Genomic DNA, 17,025 nt, shown 5'->3' on the forward strand with positions numbered 1-17,025 from the left:
GCTGCAAAAAATGCAGTTAAAATTTTTATACATTTGAAGTAAAGGTCCATCTACCTATTTCATATTCCCTGTCATGATTAGAATCTTGTAAAAGGATTGGCATTACAAAATACAAAATACAAACTCAACAGGAAATGTCAGGAGGCAAGAAAAAAAGAAATCTATAAAAATAAAAAATCTGAATGTTGCAAGTTCTAGGTCAAACAAACAATAAAAAAGCAGTAAAGTTTCATTAGTAATAAAAAAAAATTTTAGTAGCGAAGCTACTCTAAAAATTTTAATGTCCATCTGTCAGCTACGTTTAGAAGGAAACGTACTTTATCGGCTGCTATTCCAGATAGACGGCTGAAAATATTTGTGAAAATACCTTATACAAATGTTTCAAAAAACTAATTTACTCTGATTCAATATTTTTAGTGACGATTCTTATAAGCTTATACTCTATAACTAAATTCCCCTAAAAGTCTGTATCTATGTATTATCCTATATAACAGAAATGTATTTTCCTCTTCTGAGATATAGACAGAAAGTTGGTATATCAACCGTAAATTTTGGCAACTTAAAGGGGAGTGTATCCACCTTTAAGGTGTGTATTTACACACACCTGACAATGACGCACGCGCAACAGATACAGGGGAAACAACGCCGCGATTATTAATGAAATCATGAAATTTATTTACTAAATATGAAAAATTATACATTAATAATACATGAAAAGACTTAAAATAATTTTAACAAATGCGCTAAATGAAAAGTAGAAAATAATGAAAATGTGTTATAATACGAGGCAACAAAGTTAAACATACAAGTATTTTTTTATTACAATTAACATCACCTAGACTACAACAAAGCGTTTAATAGTACAATTACTAAAACTGGTAAAAACTTTATATTTTAACATATCACTAAAGAATATAAACTATTAAGATATTATACATAACCATGACTACTTAAACTCTAAACATTAACGAACAAATATTATACATTCATATCAAGTTCAGCGATTTTAACATATAATATTACAAAATATAACTGGATTGTTTTTATGAAATAAATGAACTATTTAAAATTCAATTACTATATAAATGTACAATTAAAAGACTAATAAAACTATATTTTCTACATTATCTTTAAAAAAATTATACAAAACGAATAGCATTCATTCAATAGAACTTTTACTTGAATTCGACACGCACTCCTTCAATATCGTTGGAGGTGGCCCAAGCTTTAAACAGCTGCTTAGCTTCCCTCAATACCTAAAGATTAGTCATTCTAAATAACATAACAAAATAAAAACATTTTGTCTTTTCCCTCTAAGTAACCAGTAGAGCACATACCCCCCCCCCCGGCCCCCCCCTTTCCAATTCGAATTCTAATATCACGCAAGGGTTAGGCATAAGAAAATTTTTACCCTTTATTTATTTAGCTGGGTTTTAATTCTCAAAAGGATTGGGAACATCGAGATAATCGCCGAAAATTAAAATTGTAAAGATTAAAAGAAATTTTTAAATTACTAATAAAAGATTAATGTACAATTTCTTCACAGGAATATATCCCTATAGAACAAAATAAAAGATACAATTCAAGTCAAATTTTATAACGTATACGCTGATACAGTATAATTTACCTCATCTCCATGTGGTCGAAGAACGAACAATATTTCTTGGTAGTAGATAGAGGACATTGATTCCTATACAATAATTTTAAATTGGTTTAAAGAGACGTAATCCGACAGTTGAAATATGAATGACTAATTTAAAAAAATTACAAGAAGAACAATTACGTTCAGTAGAGTAAATAATAAATAATAGGTATTTTTGTTGTAATTTTGTAAATATATTGAAAACCTCTTTATATTTTCAATACCTGTTAACTGTATTATAAAAGAAATATTATAGACAATTGCATTATACAATCTTCGATTTAAATATGGGCCTGCTAACATTATTGAATTCGGGAATAACTAACATGAACATAAATCGTAAAGAAAACGGGTTTCAGATATTGTAAGTAATCGGTAAGGGCTAAAATTAGGTATTTTTGTTGTTAGCGTTATTTCTATAACATGTTTGTGTATTGTTTTGGACTATTTCCATTTAGTATCAAATTTCACCACCCCCCCCCCCCCCAAAAAAAGGGCTTTTTAAGCACCTATTTCAAAAATAAATCCCTAAACTAAATCGTTTAATTCGCATCACTTTCTTGCAAAACAACAAAACCATGTATCTATGATATACCAATAAAATAATACCGTAACATATTTAGAATCATAGAACTGGATGCGGCCGTCCATGACAAATGGAACTTTCATCACAGGATTGTTGTTCCCATCACCGCAGTCAACCTTCTTCATACACAGGACTATGTCGTCGGGCTTTAGCAGTTTCCCCTCTTCAGCTATCTTCTCTTTCAGGGTTTTCTAGATATTATCATTATCAAAGCCAAGAATCAAGAATCTTGAGGGGTGAGACAATGGAGGACGAAAGGATGTACAATGTACATCATCTATCCTATGATAATGTACAAAATTACCGCTTCTGTATTTTTAATAAATATTTAATCAAAGTTTGGAAGTCTACTTATGAGATAACATGTTTGGACTCTTATATGGAAAAAAAATAAGCTTTCAAAATCTTATAAGGTATTCATAGTATCTGTTAAATAACTATTCCGAATTAAGAATATTTGTAATAATGTTTATTTTTTTGGCATAAGTTTAAAAGCGAAATTCAGTAGATAATATTCAACAAAACTACTAAAATGATTTTATTTATTTTGAAAAATGTTCTAACCTGAAGGTTCTGGAGTTTTGGTCTCAGATCCTTGCCTTTCTGATAGAAGCAACCTATAAATATAAAACTTGTTTTTACTTAGATTCTTTATAAATGAATTAGCATTGCCCATAGTATTCAGTTTCTTTATATTCGAAGGGGTAGGAAAGAGCAGAAAAATAGCTATAAAAACTCTATCTAAAAATCTAATATCTTAAAACCACTAACGGACATATGAGAAGCTTTATTAAAATGGAGAACTCCATCGATTCAGTGGATATCAAAGTCTTCCGCTAATAACCTAATAGCACAGTTGCTCATAAACTGTCCGTCAAACCGAATTGTTTCTACTTTGCATATTATGAACACTATCGTCCTTGTCCTCATTAGTTAAGTACTAGTTTTGAAAAATTGCTTTTACTTGGTTATATTTAGTTTTCTTAAATTTTTTACAACAGTAAAAAAGTCAACGTTCCATTTACAGGAATATAGAGGCGAGACAATGTTTTTTAAGAATGTCATTTACCATTAAATGCCACCTAAATTCAAATTCTATCCGTGGGAAAATATTGATAACTGTATGTATAAAATAGCAATGCAAATATACAGCTCACCGAATTCAGCTGACCCATTTTAATGAGAAAAAAAAGTCTCACCCAGGTACTTGTACAAATTTCGTTGATTCAGTCTTTGACATATTTCTCTTGCTTAAAACAAAATTATTCAGAAAAAATATAATATGGCTATTTAAACAATTTTATCATCCCGTAAACCAAGTTTAGAAACTTCTTTAAAAGTCTATACATGTTTAACTTGTTAAAAAGGTGTTACGAGGCTCAACAAACAAATTGAATGTTGTAATGTTAATAAAATGACTGTTGTTATTAATAAAAAGAAACAAAATTGTAATCACTAAATCTAAAATCAAACGTACTTTGTGGAAATATTTCATTTGTTAAAAATAAGTAGAAATATACACGAACTGAAAGTGTAAACAATGTTTACCTTGACCATGCTTTCTTCTTCCGACTCTGAATTACTTATGGTTTGGAATACATATTCATCTGTCAGTTTACTAAATACAAAAGATCATAAAAAATTGGAAAGGTAATATTTGCATTTCTTTTTGTGTGCATTATTGATGGTCATTCTATTGTAAAGTAGTAGGATTTTTTAATCTGAAGTTAAAGATCTCATAAAACATTAGACCGAATAGTATGTACTTTTCAGTGAAGCTTTATGATTGTGGGATGGTTTTAGGCTAATTTTAACCTCCCCTAGAGGCTAGAGTTGTGTCACTTGTTTAGAAATAAGGTAGGAATAGGCTTAGAAAATCTAAAAGTTGAATAAATCTTGAATAACTAAATTTGAAAGGTTTTGGTTTGATTCAAAAACATCAGACATAAAAAAATAAATTAATAAACAAAAAATACATCAATATACCATACTGCATAGTATAGTATAGTTGCGGACAGAGTGAAGAAAATATATAAGTTCTCAGTTTATAATCATTAACTTAATACCTGAAAAGTTGCATATCATTAGGAGCCTCTGACAGCGGCACAATTGGACCTAAAAATATATTGAGAATTTTTTTTGTGTGGAAGGCATGGTGAAAAAATACTAATATAAAACTTTATGGCTTTAAACCCTACTTCTTCGGGGTACATTGAGGAATGTAACACATTCTTAAAACTTTGGTTACTTTTAGTGAAGTTAGGAGTACTGTCCAACCTTTTCAATGAATATTTTCAATCTACAGAAAGTGTAATTTTGTTAATTATGATCAAGAATGTACTGTACATTTAACCATACATTACCTTAATCCTTCAGGTTCCTACGGTGGTTAAATTTAAAAAAAAGACCTTAGTAAAAAGGACGAAAGAATGTACCTCAGATCACGCAAAACAAGCAGCATCAGCTTGTAGAGCTTCAGTAAATTTTACCTTTTCTGCCTTTCTGAAGTATGCCAATAATGTGTTTATCAGCAGCAAGTAGCAGATCCAACAACATCCTGGATTTACCGTTGTAAAATACGAATAATAGTACATGTAGATAATTTCATCCATAATTTATTTAAAATATATCTATAATACAAAGTAGAACGATGTCTGTCTGTCCGTCTGTCCGTCTGACCGTCTGTCCGTCCGTCTGTCTGTCTGTCCCTTAAGATCTCGGTAACCGCTGAACCGATCGGATTCTACTCTTCAGGGTATCTACCTATTGGTCCTGTGGTGGTTTTAAGCTATTTTCTCGGGGGGTGGGACACCCCCAACCCCCCCAAAAACCAAAAAATCCCCCCCCATTTTTTTTTTTTTTTTTTTTTTTTTTTTTTGAAGGAGTTTCCATGGTCCTTTATGGTCTCTCGCAATAATTTTTTTTTATCACCTCTTGGGCAAAGCCCCTAGAGGCTAGGGGCGAAGCCGCTAGTATTAAAAAAACCGGGCTAAGACAATAATCAACTTTTCCATTTAATTCTTATTAAACCTATTATCTTACAAATATAATGGATTAAACTCATGGACGTCCAAGCTTTTTAATTTTGAGGGGGGAGGGTAAAAATTTAAACCCCCAAATTCATTTTGGGGGGGGGGGTATTCACCCCTTTATTCCCCCCTCCATTGGACGTCCTTGATTAAACTTCACCGCAATTTTACATCGTGATATTTTATAACTTTTAATATTCATAAAATGTTAAGAAAATCATGTTTGAAATTTTAGGCATTTTACACAACAATAATGGCGAAAGGTCATGATAAATTTCACACAAAAATCCAGCAGTCTATGATAAATAGCAGCTAAGATATTTACATATCCCCCAAGACGTTACAAACAGATGGTACTTTTTGAAATTATAGAGTAGCTTCGCTATTAACATTGTTTTATTGAAAAATAAACTGAGATAAACTTGTGATTCCACGAATCCACACGGTTCCTGTCAGTTATCTTCACTACCCTAAAAAAGTTAGTTTTAATGAGAATAATATTGTAAAAAAAAAATGGTAGAAAAGATGTTTTCATATAAGAGGTTTTTAAGTAACACTGGTATTTATATAATTTATTTCTTTTCAGTAATCGGAAGCCCATTATGTTATTTTAAAACAATTCATCGCCGTTTTTCAATTGTCAGCAGAGCTATATTAAAAATTGTCCAGATTAATAAAAAAAATAGCACACCTATGTTGATATCCGTTCTTGTGCAAACGAGCCCGGTCCTCGAACATTTTCTACAATATGTTATCATTAGAAGATAGATAACAAACTTGGTAAGGTGTATGTTTGATGTGTAGGAAGAAGAACAGTTAATATTTTACATATTTCCCAATGTCTGGTATTTTTGGTCCGATTTTCAAACTTTTTTTGAGATGACAGTATCATAATAATTTTTTTACATTGTTCTGAGCATCCAATATGTAATTTATTTTTACCGTTGGCATGTAAGTCATCACATAAAATAAAACATGGTTTTGTGTTTATTTTCTCCAATAAATCTTTTCTTGATTTTAACAAATACTCTTTAAATCTAATTGTACGTATTCCCATCCACGATTTTTTTGTGCTAATCTACTTTTGGATGTTGTCATCCATGTTTTGATTGTAAATAACAAGCTACATGCATCCTAGATAACAACGTCAGTATACGTAATTGACTCAGTTTGATGAGGACCATATATATAGAGCAGCTTTAGCATGGAACTATTCAATATAAAATATTAAAATCCTACCACTACATCATCGAAAGATTTAGATTCATATGCCAGAATAGTCTCTTCTTTGTAAATTCCAAGCCGAGACATCAACATAAACCTTTTTATATGTTTGTTTATTAGTAAGCTGTAAAGGTTAAAAACTTTCTAGAACCTCCTAAATTTTTAAGTTATGAGTGGAGTTATATGATTGTTATTTATTGCATCGTATTATAGACAGCTTCCCGCGGATATTATAATGAAAAATTATAACCAGTTCTGTTAGACCCGAATGAACAAAGGCTCGGTCTAACAAAACTGGTATTAATTTTAAGATTTTTATTTTCATATTCATGGGAAATTGTCTGTAATACGATGATATACATGATTTTTCAGTTTGACTTGGTTCTAATCCAGTTGTTATTAATCGGATTAATCGTTTTCGAGACCATTCTGGAAAGTAATAAGGATTTTATGAACTTAAAAAACAAAGCATAAAGAAACTCTATCCAAAAAAAGCCTTGAAACTTTACAATAAGATGATTAAATAATTTTGAATTTTACCTTCCTTGATCGAAGGTAAGGCCCAGGTTCATAGCTTGATTGTCCCTTAAAAGATGCATATTATTATTATGGTTTCTTAATAAGGTCTCGCCTTTTTGTGAAAGTTTTTGACGTGAAGAAAGCAAAAATCGTGTGAATAAAAATGTTGCCTGCGGCGGCAGAGTATCATAAGATGTTATAATGAGCATAATAGAAGATTGTCAATCAAAATAATATGTTGCGGTGTAAATCTATTTATGATCACTTGGATCATGCACCAGTTTATCCTGTACTCTAATAAGTACAACTTGTAGAGGGCTAAAATAAAGATCACATCAATCCTTAACCCCATCCCCATCCCTCCTACTGGATGAACAAAATAAATGACGGAAAATAGCAACCTAAATTTACGACAATTTTCCCCTGTCATAATATCCACATATATTAAACATCCATTGCGGTGATCGGATGTTGTTTAAATGAGTAACCCTTATGAAAGAAACAAACTATACCTCCTATAATAGTCCCACTTATCAACGTCAATAGAGGTGCTCTTGTTAGCTACAATCTAAATATGAAGAAACATTAAAATTGTAGTCTTAAATTTTACTTATTAGTGATTATTGTTCTATGAAATGTTAGGTCAGGTAAGATTCAATGAAGAAAGTTGGCTTTAAAAAAAGGCCAGACCTCCCCCTCCCTCTAATTTATCCTTGTAATAAAGTAACATGATCTCTGTCTGTCTATGTGTACTTATGAATCTCGCTAAACACTGAACTGATATGGTTCTCCTAAACAGGGTAGCTTTTCATAGTTCCTGGAAAGGTTTATAACTATTTTAGGGGAGCGTACTACCGATCTCCAAAGAGAAATCGCCCCTAGAAAAAAAATTACCTGGTACAGAAATTGTTTTTCTTTTTCAATCCTACCAATTAGCTGACCATTGTTCCTTTCAAGAGGTCCATAAATGAGCTCCTAATTTTAAAGAAAAATATAAAAAAAATAATTTCTGAATTAGTTGACATTATACCAAAATAAACAATAATAAGGACTGTATAGCTTTAATTTTAAAAATAAAAATATAATTAGGTTTAATAAATTCTTTTCATTGTATAATTCTGTTGATAGTTGTTAATCAAATGTATAAAAAATGATAAATCTATCATAAATGTGAGTTTAGGCCCTAATAAGGAAAGATGTTTTTTTATTCTTGAAAATTTTGAATTATGTTAAAATGCATATTTGGGTATCAGCAACATACTTTATAAAAAAAAATCCTAAAACCTTTTTACCTCAATAAAAGTAATGTCTATTTCATCTAAATCTTCTAATTCTTTGAAAACAGGTCTCAAACTATTTTCCTGAAAATATAGATTAATTTAAGACAAAGATTACTTTTATTGAATAACAACGGCGACTGAAAAATGAAAAATATTCTATGGAGCATTTTGGAAAACATAAATCTGCCCCAAGTTACAAATTATCTTATCAAAATTCTAATCTAAGATATTTAGTCAGTAAAAAGGTATGTTTCTATCAGAAGCTATAGTTTTAAGGCAATAAAAGTTAAATTCAAAAGAAAGTAAATAAAATAAATGTCCAAATTTGCTTTTGGGACAGCCCAAACAGTTTTTTTTTTCTAATTCGAAAAATAATAAATATAAATATAAGAGAAGAAACTACCTTACTTTTCATTTTATTTATATATATTTTTTCTTAAAAATCTTGAAAAATGTATTAAAAAACACTCAAGCTCATTAAAATTGATAATTAAACAAAAATATAACGTTTAAATATAGTCCAGCAATAACAATTAGTGGCCTAACAAAATTGATAAAAAAATGTTCTTTCTAGCTTGAAATGGATCAATTTTGCCGATATTTTTTTTAGCGGAAAGACTATTAATGTAGATTAGTTGCAAATTCTGCATCTACTTATAGTCAATTATCGCATCGTATTAAAGACAGCTTTCAACGGATATTAAAATGAAAAATTATAAGATTAAAACCAGTTTTGTTATACATTTTATGTTTTTTTTATTATTCATGGGAAAATGTCTCTATGATACTACACATTTTTCAGTATACCAGAGAACCGGTTCTAATCCAGAGGATATTAATCGGTTTGAAAGCCAGACTGGAAATAAATTACCTGAAGAAGAAATCTAAACATATCCAGGGAGGTTTGCTCATGCTTGTAGCCACATCCTGAACAATAATATTTACAATTTTTAAAAGCGCAGCTAATTTTCTACTTTTTACAACAAAATATTGTATGATATAATTATCCTGTTCGTCAGATCCTGGAATAACAAGGTACAATATTATAGGCGAAGCATCTAATCAAATTCTAAAAAAAATGAAAGTAAGCCCTTTTACTGCATCCTTTATTTACGCAATTTTGCGAAAAGAAATTTGTACAATTTTGATTAGACTTGCAAATCAATGTTCTGCTTATTATGTTTTGACATTCTACAAGAGTTTTTGTTCGTTTGTCCTTCCTTCTGATTTTAGAGCTTCACTCTTATGTATGTTATCTTTCACCGCATGTTCCTAGGGTTACTAATTAAAAATCGTTGACTATATAACTTTAGCTTGCACTCTATGTTTGCGTTAGATCCTGCCTCTAGCAACATATTCTTATGTTTATTATTGAGTATCAATGATTTATATGAACTTATGCTATATGTAAATATTCTTAATCTGTCATTATCACTGTATTTTAATATGTTGACTGAAATAAATATTTGATGTTGATGTTTGATGTTGTTTGTAACTTGTTTTTTTTATGGCAGTGGATATTACGTCTTTACCCACTAGCCCTTGTCAATCCCTGTCAACAATAAGATCCACAGGCAAACCAACAAATTAATAAAACTTATAGAACAGATTCTAAACATATCATAGCTTTTTCACAGTTTCATAAGACTTGCGGCACAGCTTTTATAAATACCTGGTTTCGCCTCCAGCATGAAAGCTTCAAACAAATGGCTGAACGGTCCGTGTCCCAGATCATGACAGAGACCCCCAATCATCACGCATATTTTATCCTTTCTGGTGCAGCAACCTAACATTAATAACAAGTAAACTTATATTCAGCGCAGCAATGTAATGGTAGACTTTAAAAAGATTTAAAACTGCAATGCAATGTACTGTTTAATTTATATCCATTTAGTAGGTTTTTCACTGAATATAAATTCATGTTAATTTAGTCGACAAAACTTTATTAAACATAAACCTATTATATTCACTTAAAAATACTCACTGCTGGAAAGTGCTTAAAATCACATGCTCTCGTTCGTGTATAGTCCCCTTTGAATAGCCTCAACCAAGGATGTTAAAATTATTTTATGTACTCATTATACTAAAATACTAAAGATTCAAAATAATTTATGTATTTATGAATACTGTATTAAAAGCATTAAGGAACCACTAAATTGTTAATTAAAGGATTTTTCATAAAGGTACAAAAATATCAGGTGGAGTTTTCAAAACTACTTGATACAAAATTAAATTCTTTTAAACACCTTTACCTGGATAATCTTTCAATAGTTCATCAATAAATTTTTCCGCCAAGTGCATAACACCTGACATGATCAGAAAACGTTGCAAATATTATAATTTTAAGAGTTAATTAGCTACAAATCAACAAAAATTAGGTTTAAAACTGCTACAAAGTAATATCAGAATCAGGAAGAAAAACAACTTAAACAAAATAAAACAAGGATGACAACATCCATAAGTAGCGAAGCACAAAATTATGTATAAGAATTTAAAGATTAGTTGTCAAAAACATGTATATTTGGGGAAAATCACGAAACCTTTTCAACATTTGTTTTTAATTTTTTAATCCTTATATATCAGTACTATGACTAACAGACTGACGGTCAAAGTAAATTACATACTGGATGCTCAAAACAACGGGAAATTAAATTTTAATATTTTTAACTAAAAAAATTTTGAAATAGGACCATAAACACCAAAGATATGAGGAAAAATGAAAAAAATATAAAAATAGCGTTAAAACCTGCAAAAAAGCAGTCTGACCCCATTGATGTTTTCTTGAAAAGACAGGAAATTTAATTTTGATATCTATAACTGAAAAAAAATTTGAAATCGGACCATAAACACCAAAGGTATGAATAAAAATGTGAAAAATACAAAAATAGCCTGAAACCTGCTTGAAAGCAGTCTGGCCGCCATAGTTGTTTTCTTGAAATGACAGGAAATTTTATTTTGATATCTAAACTGAAATTTTTTTGGAAATTGGACCATAAACACCAAAGATATGGAGAAAAATGTGAAAAATACAAAAATAGCCTAAAACCTGCTAAAAAGCGGTCCGACCGCCATTGATGTTTTATGGTTAATTGTGCTCCTTAATAATGGGAATGTTGTCAAAAAAGTTCAGCCTTTTATCTTTTGTAGGAGCCGAGAAAATCACGTTTCCCCCAAACTAAGACATACGGACAGACGGACATTTCAAATTATAGAGTAGCTTTGCTACTAAAAATGCTCTAGTGTAATGAAGAACTACGTCTACAGACACACGGTTTTCATAGAGTAGTTAGTAACTTTTTATGAAAATAGCGGTTTTGGCCCTAGCATCTAGAGGCTCCGTGTTCAAAGGGTTAATTAGTTAGAAACAAACAAGGATGACAACATCCATAAGTAGCGAAGCAGAAAAAATATGTATCAGAATTTAAAGATTAGTTGTCAAAAGCATGTATATTAGGAAAAAAATCATGAAACCTTTTTAACATTTGTTTTTAATTTCTTGATATTTATATTTCAGTACTATGACTAACAGACTGTCAGTCAAAGTAAATGGATGCTCAAAACAACGGGAAATTTAATTTTGATATTTTTAACTACAAAAATTTTAAAAATCGGACCATAAACATCAAAAATGTGAGGAAAAATGTGAAAAATATGAAAATAGCCAAAAGCCTTCAAAAAGGCAGTCTGACCGCCATTGATGTTTTTTTGAAACGACAGGAAATTAAATTTTGATATCTATAACTGAAAAACTTTGGAAATCGGACCATAAACACCAAAGGTATGGAGAAAAATGTGAAAAATACAAAAATAGCCTAAAACCTGCTTAAGGGCAGTCTGACCGTCATAATTATTTTATTGAAAAGACAGGAAACTTAATTTTGATACTATAACTGAAAAAACTTTGGAAATCGGACCATAAACACCAAAGATATGGACACAAATGTGAAAAATACAAAAGTAGCCTAAAACCTGCTAAAAAGCGGTCCAACCGCCATTGATATTTTATAGTTAATTGTGCTCCTTAATAATGGGAATGTTGTCAAAAAATTTCAGCCTTTTATCTTTTATAGGAGCCGAGAAAATCACGTTTCCCCCAAACTAAGACATACGGACATACGGACATACGGACATACAGACAGACGGACATTGCAAGTTATAGAGTAGCTTCGCTACTAAAAATAGACTAATATGGGTGTTAAATGATAATAAAATAACCTTAAAACATCCCTTAACCTATGTGAAGCTTCCCTAAAAAGAAATTTAATCAGTTCAGTAGTTATTGAAATCTTATGCAAAAAAAACCTTACTATTTTATATAATAGGTTAAAAGCTTTAGCAAAAATAATCAATTTGACTTCTTTAGTGCAAGTGTTATTATTGAGTTGCAACGCCGATGCTCGTGCCTAAAGAATGTTCCCATCTTGTGTGCTTGCTACACGGATACACGTAGAAACTTGTCCCCAGCTGTTTTATCGAGCTCAGCCGACGAAATTGGTTGGTGTCGATGATTCTCATGCAGATTTCAGGCACCTACATTTAAACAAGATTAAAGTATTGGCTCGGCAGCAATTGTCCAATTTAAACCATTGAAGGTTTTGTTGAGTAAGCTCAAGAGCTTTCTAGAAAAAAGGCTAAACATTAAGACACACAGTTTTAACAACATACTATTTGTGTGGTCGGTTGTGATACTTTTAAAACCAAATATATAGGTCCAATTAACTATCTAAAAAAGGATACAGCGCTGAATTTTTGCTTGTTGGCAACTTTTAAGAGGTACAATGTGGAACTTTGAAGGAACGGTGATTTCAAAAAGTGTCAAAACCCTCACCCCTCCATTCCTTTAAGAGGCCTGTCTTCTCCTTTTTTCACCCCCCAGCAATTTTTTTTTATCAAAGAAGGTATTAAAACACAAATAGTTTTATTATTTTGGTTAACTCACAGGTTACTAAGAAACAGTAAAGATTACATCTTTTTATGTGCAGCAGTAATTTTACCCTTAATTATTAATTACACCTCAATATGGCCGTGAACAGAATCATTGATAAGAGTTTTTTTCTTTAAACTTTTGGAGGTTCCTCTCTTTAATCTCTCCACGTCCTTAAAAAATGTTATGATATTAAAATAATGAAAAGGGAGAAGTAGGTTCTGGGTAAAATCCGTAAAGGTTATGTGTTATAAGTTAAAAACCGTAGTAGAACGATAAAAAATTTATGTTAACTTTTGAAAAAAAAAATTGTCTATAGTTCCTTTTAATAAGAAATACACATATTTAGTGAATATTATCGTTCTACTACTATTTTTAAGCCTTAAAACACACACCTTTACGGATTTTACCCGAAACCTACCTCTCCCTTTGTGAAAACCTAAGAAATTTCCAATGTATACGCAAACAAGGAAACACTTATTCTCAAACAAAAGTATCTAAGAACATATGTACAATTTCATAACAAAAAAAACGAAAAGAAATTTACTTTTTTAAAGAATAAAAATTTTCCAAAATATCAAGAAAATCATATTTTTTGGATAAATGCAACTTATATGGCTGTCCTATTGCCACAAAAACATCATAATGACTATTTTGGTGATGCCTAATTGATTGTAATTTATTGTAATACAAATTTACATATGTTAGATGGTATTCTTTTAACTTATGCTTGCAATCAAACTTTTTAAATGCACTTCATGCAACTATCCCTTTAATCTTTTATATAGTTTCATTTACCTTTGGGGTAGGACTGCCAAATTCATTATTAGTAGAACGATCTAAAAATAATCCATAGCTTACTGTTTCCGAAAACATAGACGTCCAAGGGGGGGGGGGTAATGGGGCGATTACCCCCCCCCCCCAAACGAATTTGGGGGTGCCGTAGGCTCCCCCAAAATTTTTTTCATTTTACCACCCCCCCCATTTAAAATTTACCCCCAACCATTTAGGAGGGGGTATTTACCCCCCCCAAACAATTTTGGGGGGGTATATACCCCTCCCAAAATAGAAAATCTCTAACAAAAAAAATTTTTGCGCGCTTCGCGCGCATTTTTAATACCAAATTTTTGATAAAATTTAAATTACCCCCCCCCAAAAATTTTACCCCGGGGGTAAACAAATTTTACCCCTGCCAACAGATTTCAGGGGGGGTAATTACCCCCCCCCCCAAGCAAATTTTACCCCCGGGGTAAAAATTTGGGGGGGGGGGTAAAAAAAATTTGCGGCGCGCTTCGCGCGCCATTTTACCCCCCTTCCCAAAACCGAATTACCCCCCCTTAAAAAATTTTTACCCCCCCCAAAATAAAAAGCTTGGACGCCCCTGTCCGAAAATATTCATGTAAATAGAAATCTTATAATATAACAACAAAGTTGAAAATATATTTTATGTACAATTTTAGAAAACTAACCCATTGATTTCTTTTTCCGAAATTCTTTAATGTACTGTGGATTATAATATAATATAAAAACCACTTTTAACACCTTTTATGTGATGAAAAGTACATAAAAAAATCAAAAATTCGCAAAAATTACACTTAATTATCTTTAAGCTTGAATAACCTAGGTTAGGAGAGGGACAAGAGCTATCAGAACCAAAGGACACGTTCACTGTAACATCCAAATCTAAAACAAACAACGATATATGCTTAATTAAGTAAAGTATTAATATAGTAGAATCTCTTCCTTTGAGTTACAGATATATCTACAAAATTAGAGAAGTTGACGTCTATTAGTCCTATTAAGACACATTTTATGGTTATAGGAATGCAGTAATCCTTATATAAATAGTAACAGGATGTTAGTCTGTCTGACTCTGTTGAACCGATATGGTTTTCCTTCTCCAATAAAGCTTCCTATGGCTACAAAGATGGTTTATAACTTTTTTTGTTTGGGGGGGGGGGGGACAGTTCTTTCATCCTACCAAGAGCCATTGCTGGAAAGAAATAGTTTTTTTCTTTGTCTAAATAAATCAAGTGAAGTTAGAATTTTTTGGAGGTAATCGATCCGAGAAACATTTTACTGTAACTGATTTACTATGATATTTTGTTACTTTTTAATAATCGACCCTAGAAACATTTTACTGTCATTTAACATGATATTTTGTTACTTACCCTTCCCAGGCGACTCCAAAGATTCCAGAAGTACTTTTTCCGTGGACATTATTACAAAATCAAATAACTTATCTAAATTCATTTAATATGTCAAAACATTTTTTGGCATTCAGGGATTAAATTATACAAAAAAAAGAGCTTATGAAACGATTATGCATGAGCTTCTTCAAAATTAATTTTAAGAGAAATAATCAAATTTATCCAATTGTATCTTTCTTGAAATACTACTTGTCATTCTTTCAGCTGTGTAATGTTTGTATTTTTGTTTACCATCAGCTGTTGCATTTTTTTTTACATTTATCTTTAAAATGTTGCATATTAAGTTTATTGATTTAACATAATAAAAAAGGTGAAAAGTTAATTTTGTACAAGAAATTAAAATTAATTTCATTATTTTCAATTCCAAATATCTTACTCTAAAATGGTGAGCTCTTTGTAATTCAAATACGTTTCATACTCTTTGCAATTTTTTTCATATGTTTAATTTCCAATCGATAGATTATTACTTGGATGTTGCATCAGATCTTAATGGACTCTGATAAAGTAACAATGGCAGCTGGCTAAAAACGATACCCCCATCCAACCACGCCGTTGCCAAATCCCTGGATGAAAGAAATGACCAATAAATAAGGTCCATATTAGCAAGCTAGATTGACGACAAAAAATTTTCAACCTGTCTATATATTCATTGTTACAATACTCACAGCTTAGGTAAATCACAAGAACAAATTTTGAACACTTTTAAACACAATTTAATACAAAATATTTACAAAACCAAACATAATATTTATGTTAATAAGTAAAGTCGATCATACAATCGTATATTACTTGTACTCAATAAAAAAAAAGTCATGAGTTGCAGATGGCAGAAATCCAACTAACTGCAAGTAGCCAAAGACAAATAGGCGTGTCAGGTCAACTACCACCCCCCCCCCCCCGAGATTTTTCTTCTCTAAATGGGATATTTGCATTACCCCTCTTATTTCCAATTTGTTGCACTACCACTACCACTCCCTCCCCCCCCTTCTTCCTTTTCTCATCAATAAATTATTTCCACCAGTAGTAATAATTTGTGCGCGAGGGCGTGTCAGGTCAAACTTTTGTAAATGGTGTCACGACTGCAAGGCGTCTTGACAACAGAAAATTAAAATTTCGCCATATTGCTCAATATTGGGGCTGAAAAAGAAGAGGTGGAGGAGAGGGTGGTGGGCGAAATGAATACTAAGAGATATAAGTTTTCCGGAATTTTAATGTAGGGAGTAGATTTGAAATCTGCATCAAATTTTAAGGATTTTTTATAAAATTCGTTTTTTGTAAAATTCTTTATCTAAAAGCGAAAATACATTTTAAGTTAATTAATTTTGACCAATAGGATAGGTGGATTTTAAACTACCTGCGCTCTAATTGGTTGAATGATGTACGACATCCAATCAGAGCGCAGATTTTTTAAATCCACCAATCACAGATGCCAAAATTAATTAACTTAATTTGTATTTCCGCTTTTAGATAAAGAATTATACAAAAAACGAATTTTATAAAAAATCCTTAAAATTTGATGCAGATTTCAAATCTACTCCCTACATTACAATTCCGGAAAACTTGCCTTGTCTCTTTTTCAATTTTGTAACCCCCCCCCATTACAAACAGACA

At 31.2% G+C, this 17,025-nt stretch overlaps 1 protein-coding gene across 1 annotated transcript; it reads right to left on the minus strand.

Moving 5' to 3' along the window:
- Positions 1-650: 650 nt before the first annotated feature.
- LOC145323867 (deoxynucleoside triphosphate triphosphohydrolase SAMHD1-like) lies at positions 651-16,293 on the minus strand. The gene is made up of 23 exons (XM_080166455.1): positions 15,376-16,293; positions 14,825-14,887; positions 14,003-14,043; positions 13,294-13,377; positions 12,684-12,810; positions 10,533-10,586; positions 9,953-10,066; positions 9,152-9,207; positions 8,293-8,361; positions 7,895-7,975; positions 7,513-7,568; positions 7,022-7,066; positions 6,497-6,578; positions 5,949-5,998; positions 5,705-5,727; positions 4,718-4,783; positions 4,295-4,343; positions 3,776-3,846; positions 3,428-3,478; positions 2,793-2,845; positions 2,252-2,419; positions 1,628-1,690; positions 651-1,256 (listed from the first exon to the last, which is right to left on the minus strand). The coding sequence occupies exons 1-23, from the start codon at positions 15,455-15,457 to the stop codon at positions 1,176-1,178; spliced, it is 1,629 nt and encodes a 542-aa protein (XP_080022581.1). The 5' UTR covers positions 15,458-16,293; the 3' UTR covers positions 651-1,175.
- Positions 16,294-17,025: the final 732 nt, after the last annotated feature.

Source organism: Acartia tonsa, chromosome 1 (assembly GCF_053477335.1).
Source record: "Acartia tonsa isolate MP-2025a chromosome 1, ASM5347733v1, whole genome shotgun sequence".
Taxonomy (NCBI): domain Eukaryota; kingdom Metazoa; phylum Arthropoda; class Copepoda; order Calanoida; family Acartiidae; genus Acartia; species Acartia tonsa.

Excerpts from the sequence above, each read along its gene's own strand:
- LOC145323867 (XM_080166455.1), bottom strand. The coding sequence starts at position 15,457 with ATGAATTTAGATAAGTTATTTGATTTTGTAATAATGTCCACGGAAAAA. Across the intron at positions 10,587-12,683 it reads AAGATGGGAACATTCTTTAG|GTGTTATGCACTTGGCGGAA; the intron begins GCACGAGCATCG and ends TGATCATGTCAG. Across the intron at positions 5,728-5,948 it reads AAGAACGGATATCAACATAG|GGTAGTGAAGATAACTGACA; the intron begins GTGTGCTATTTT and ends TAACTTTTTTAG.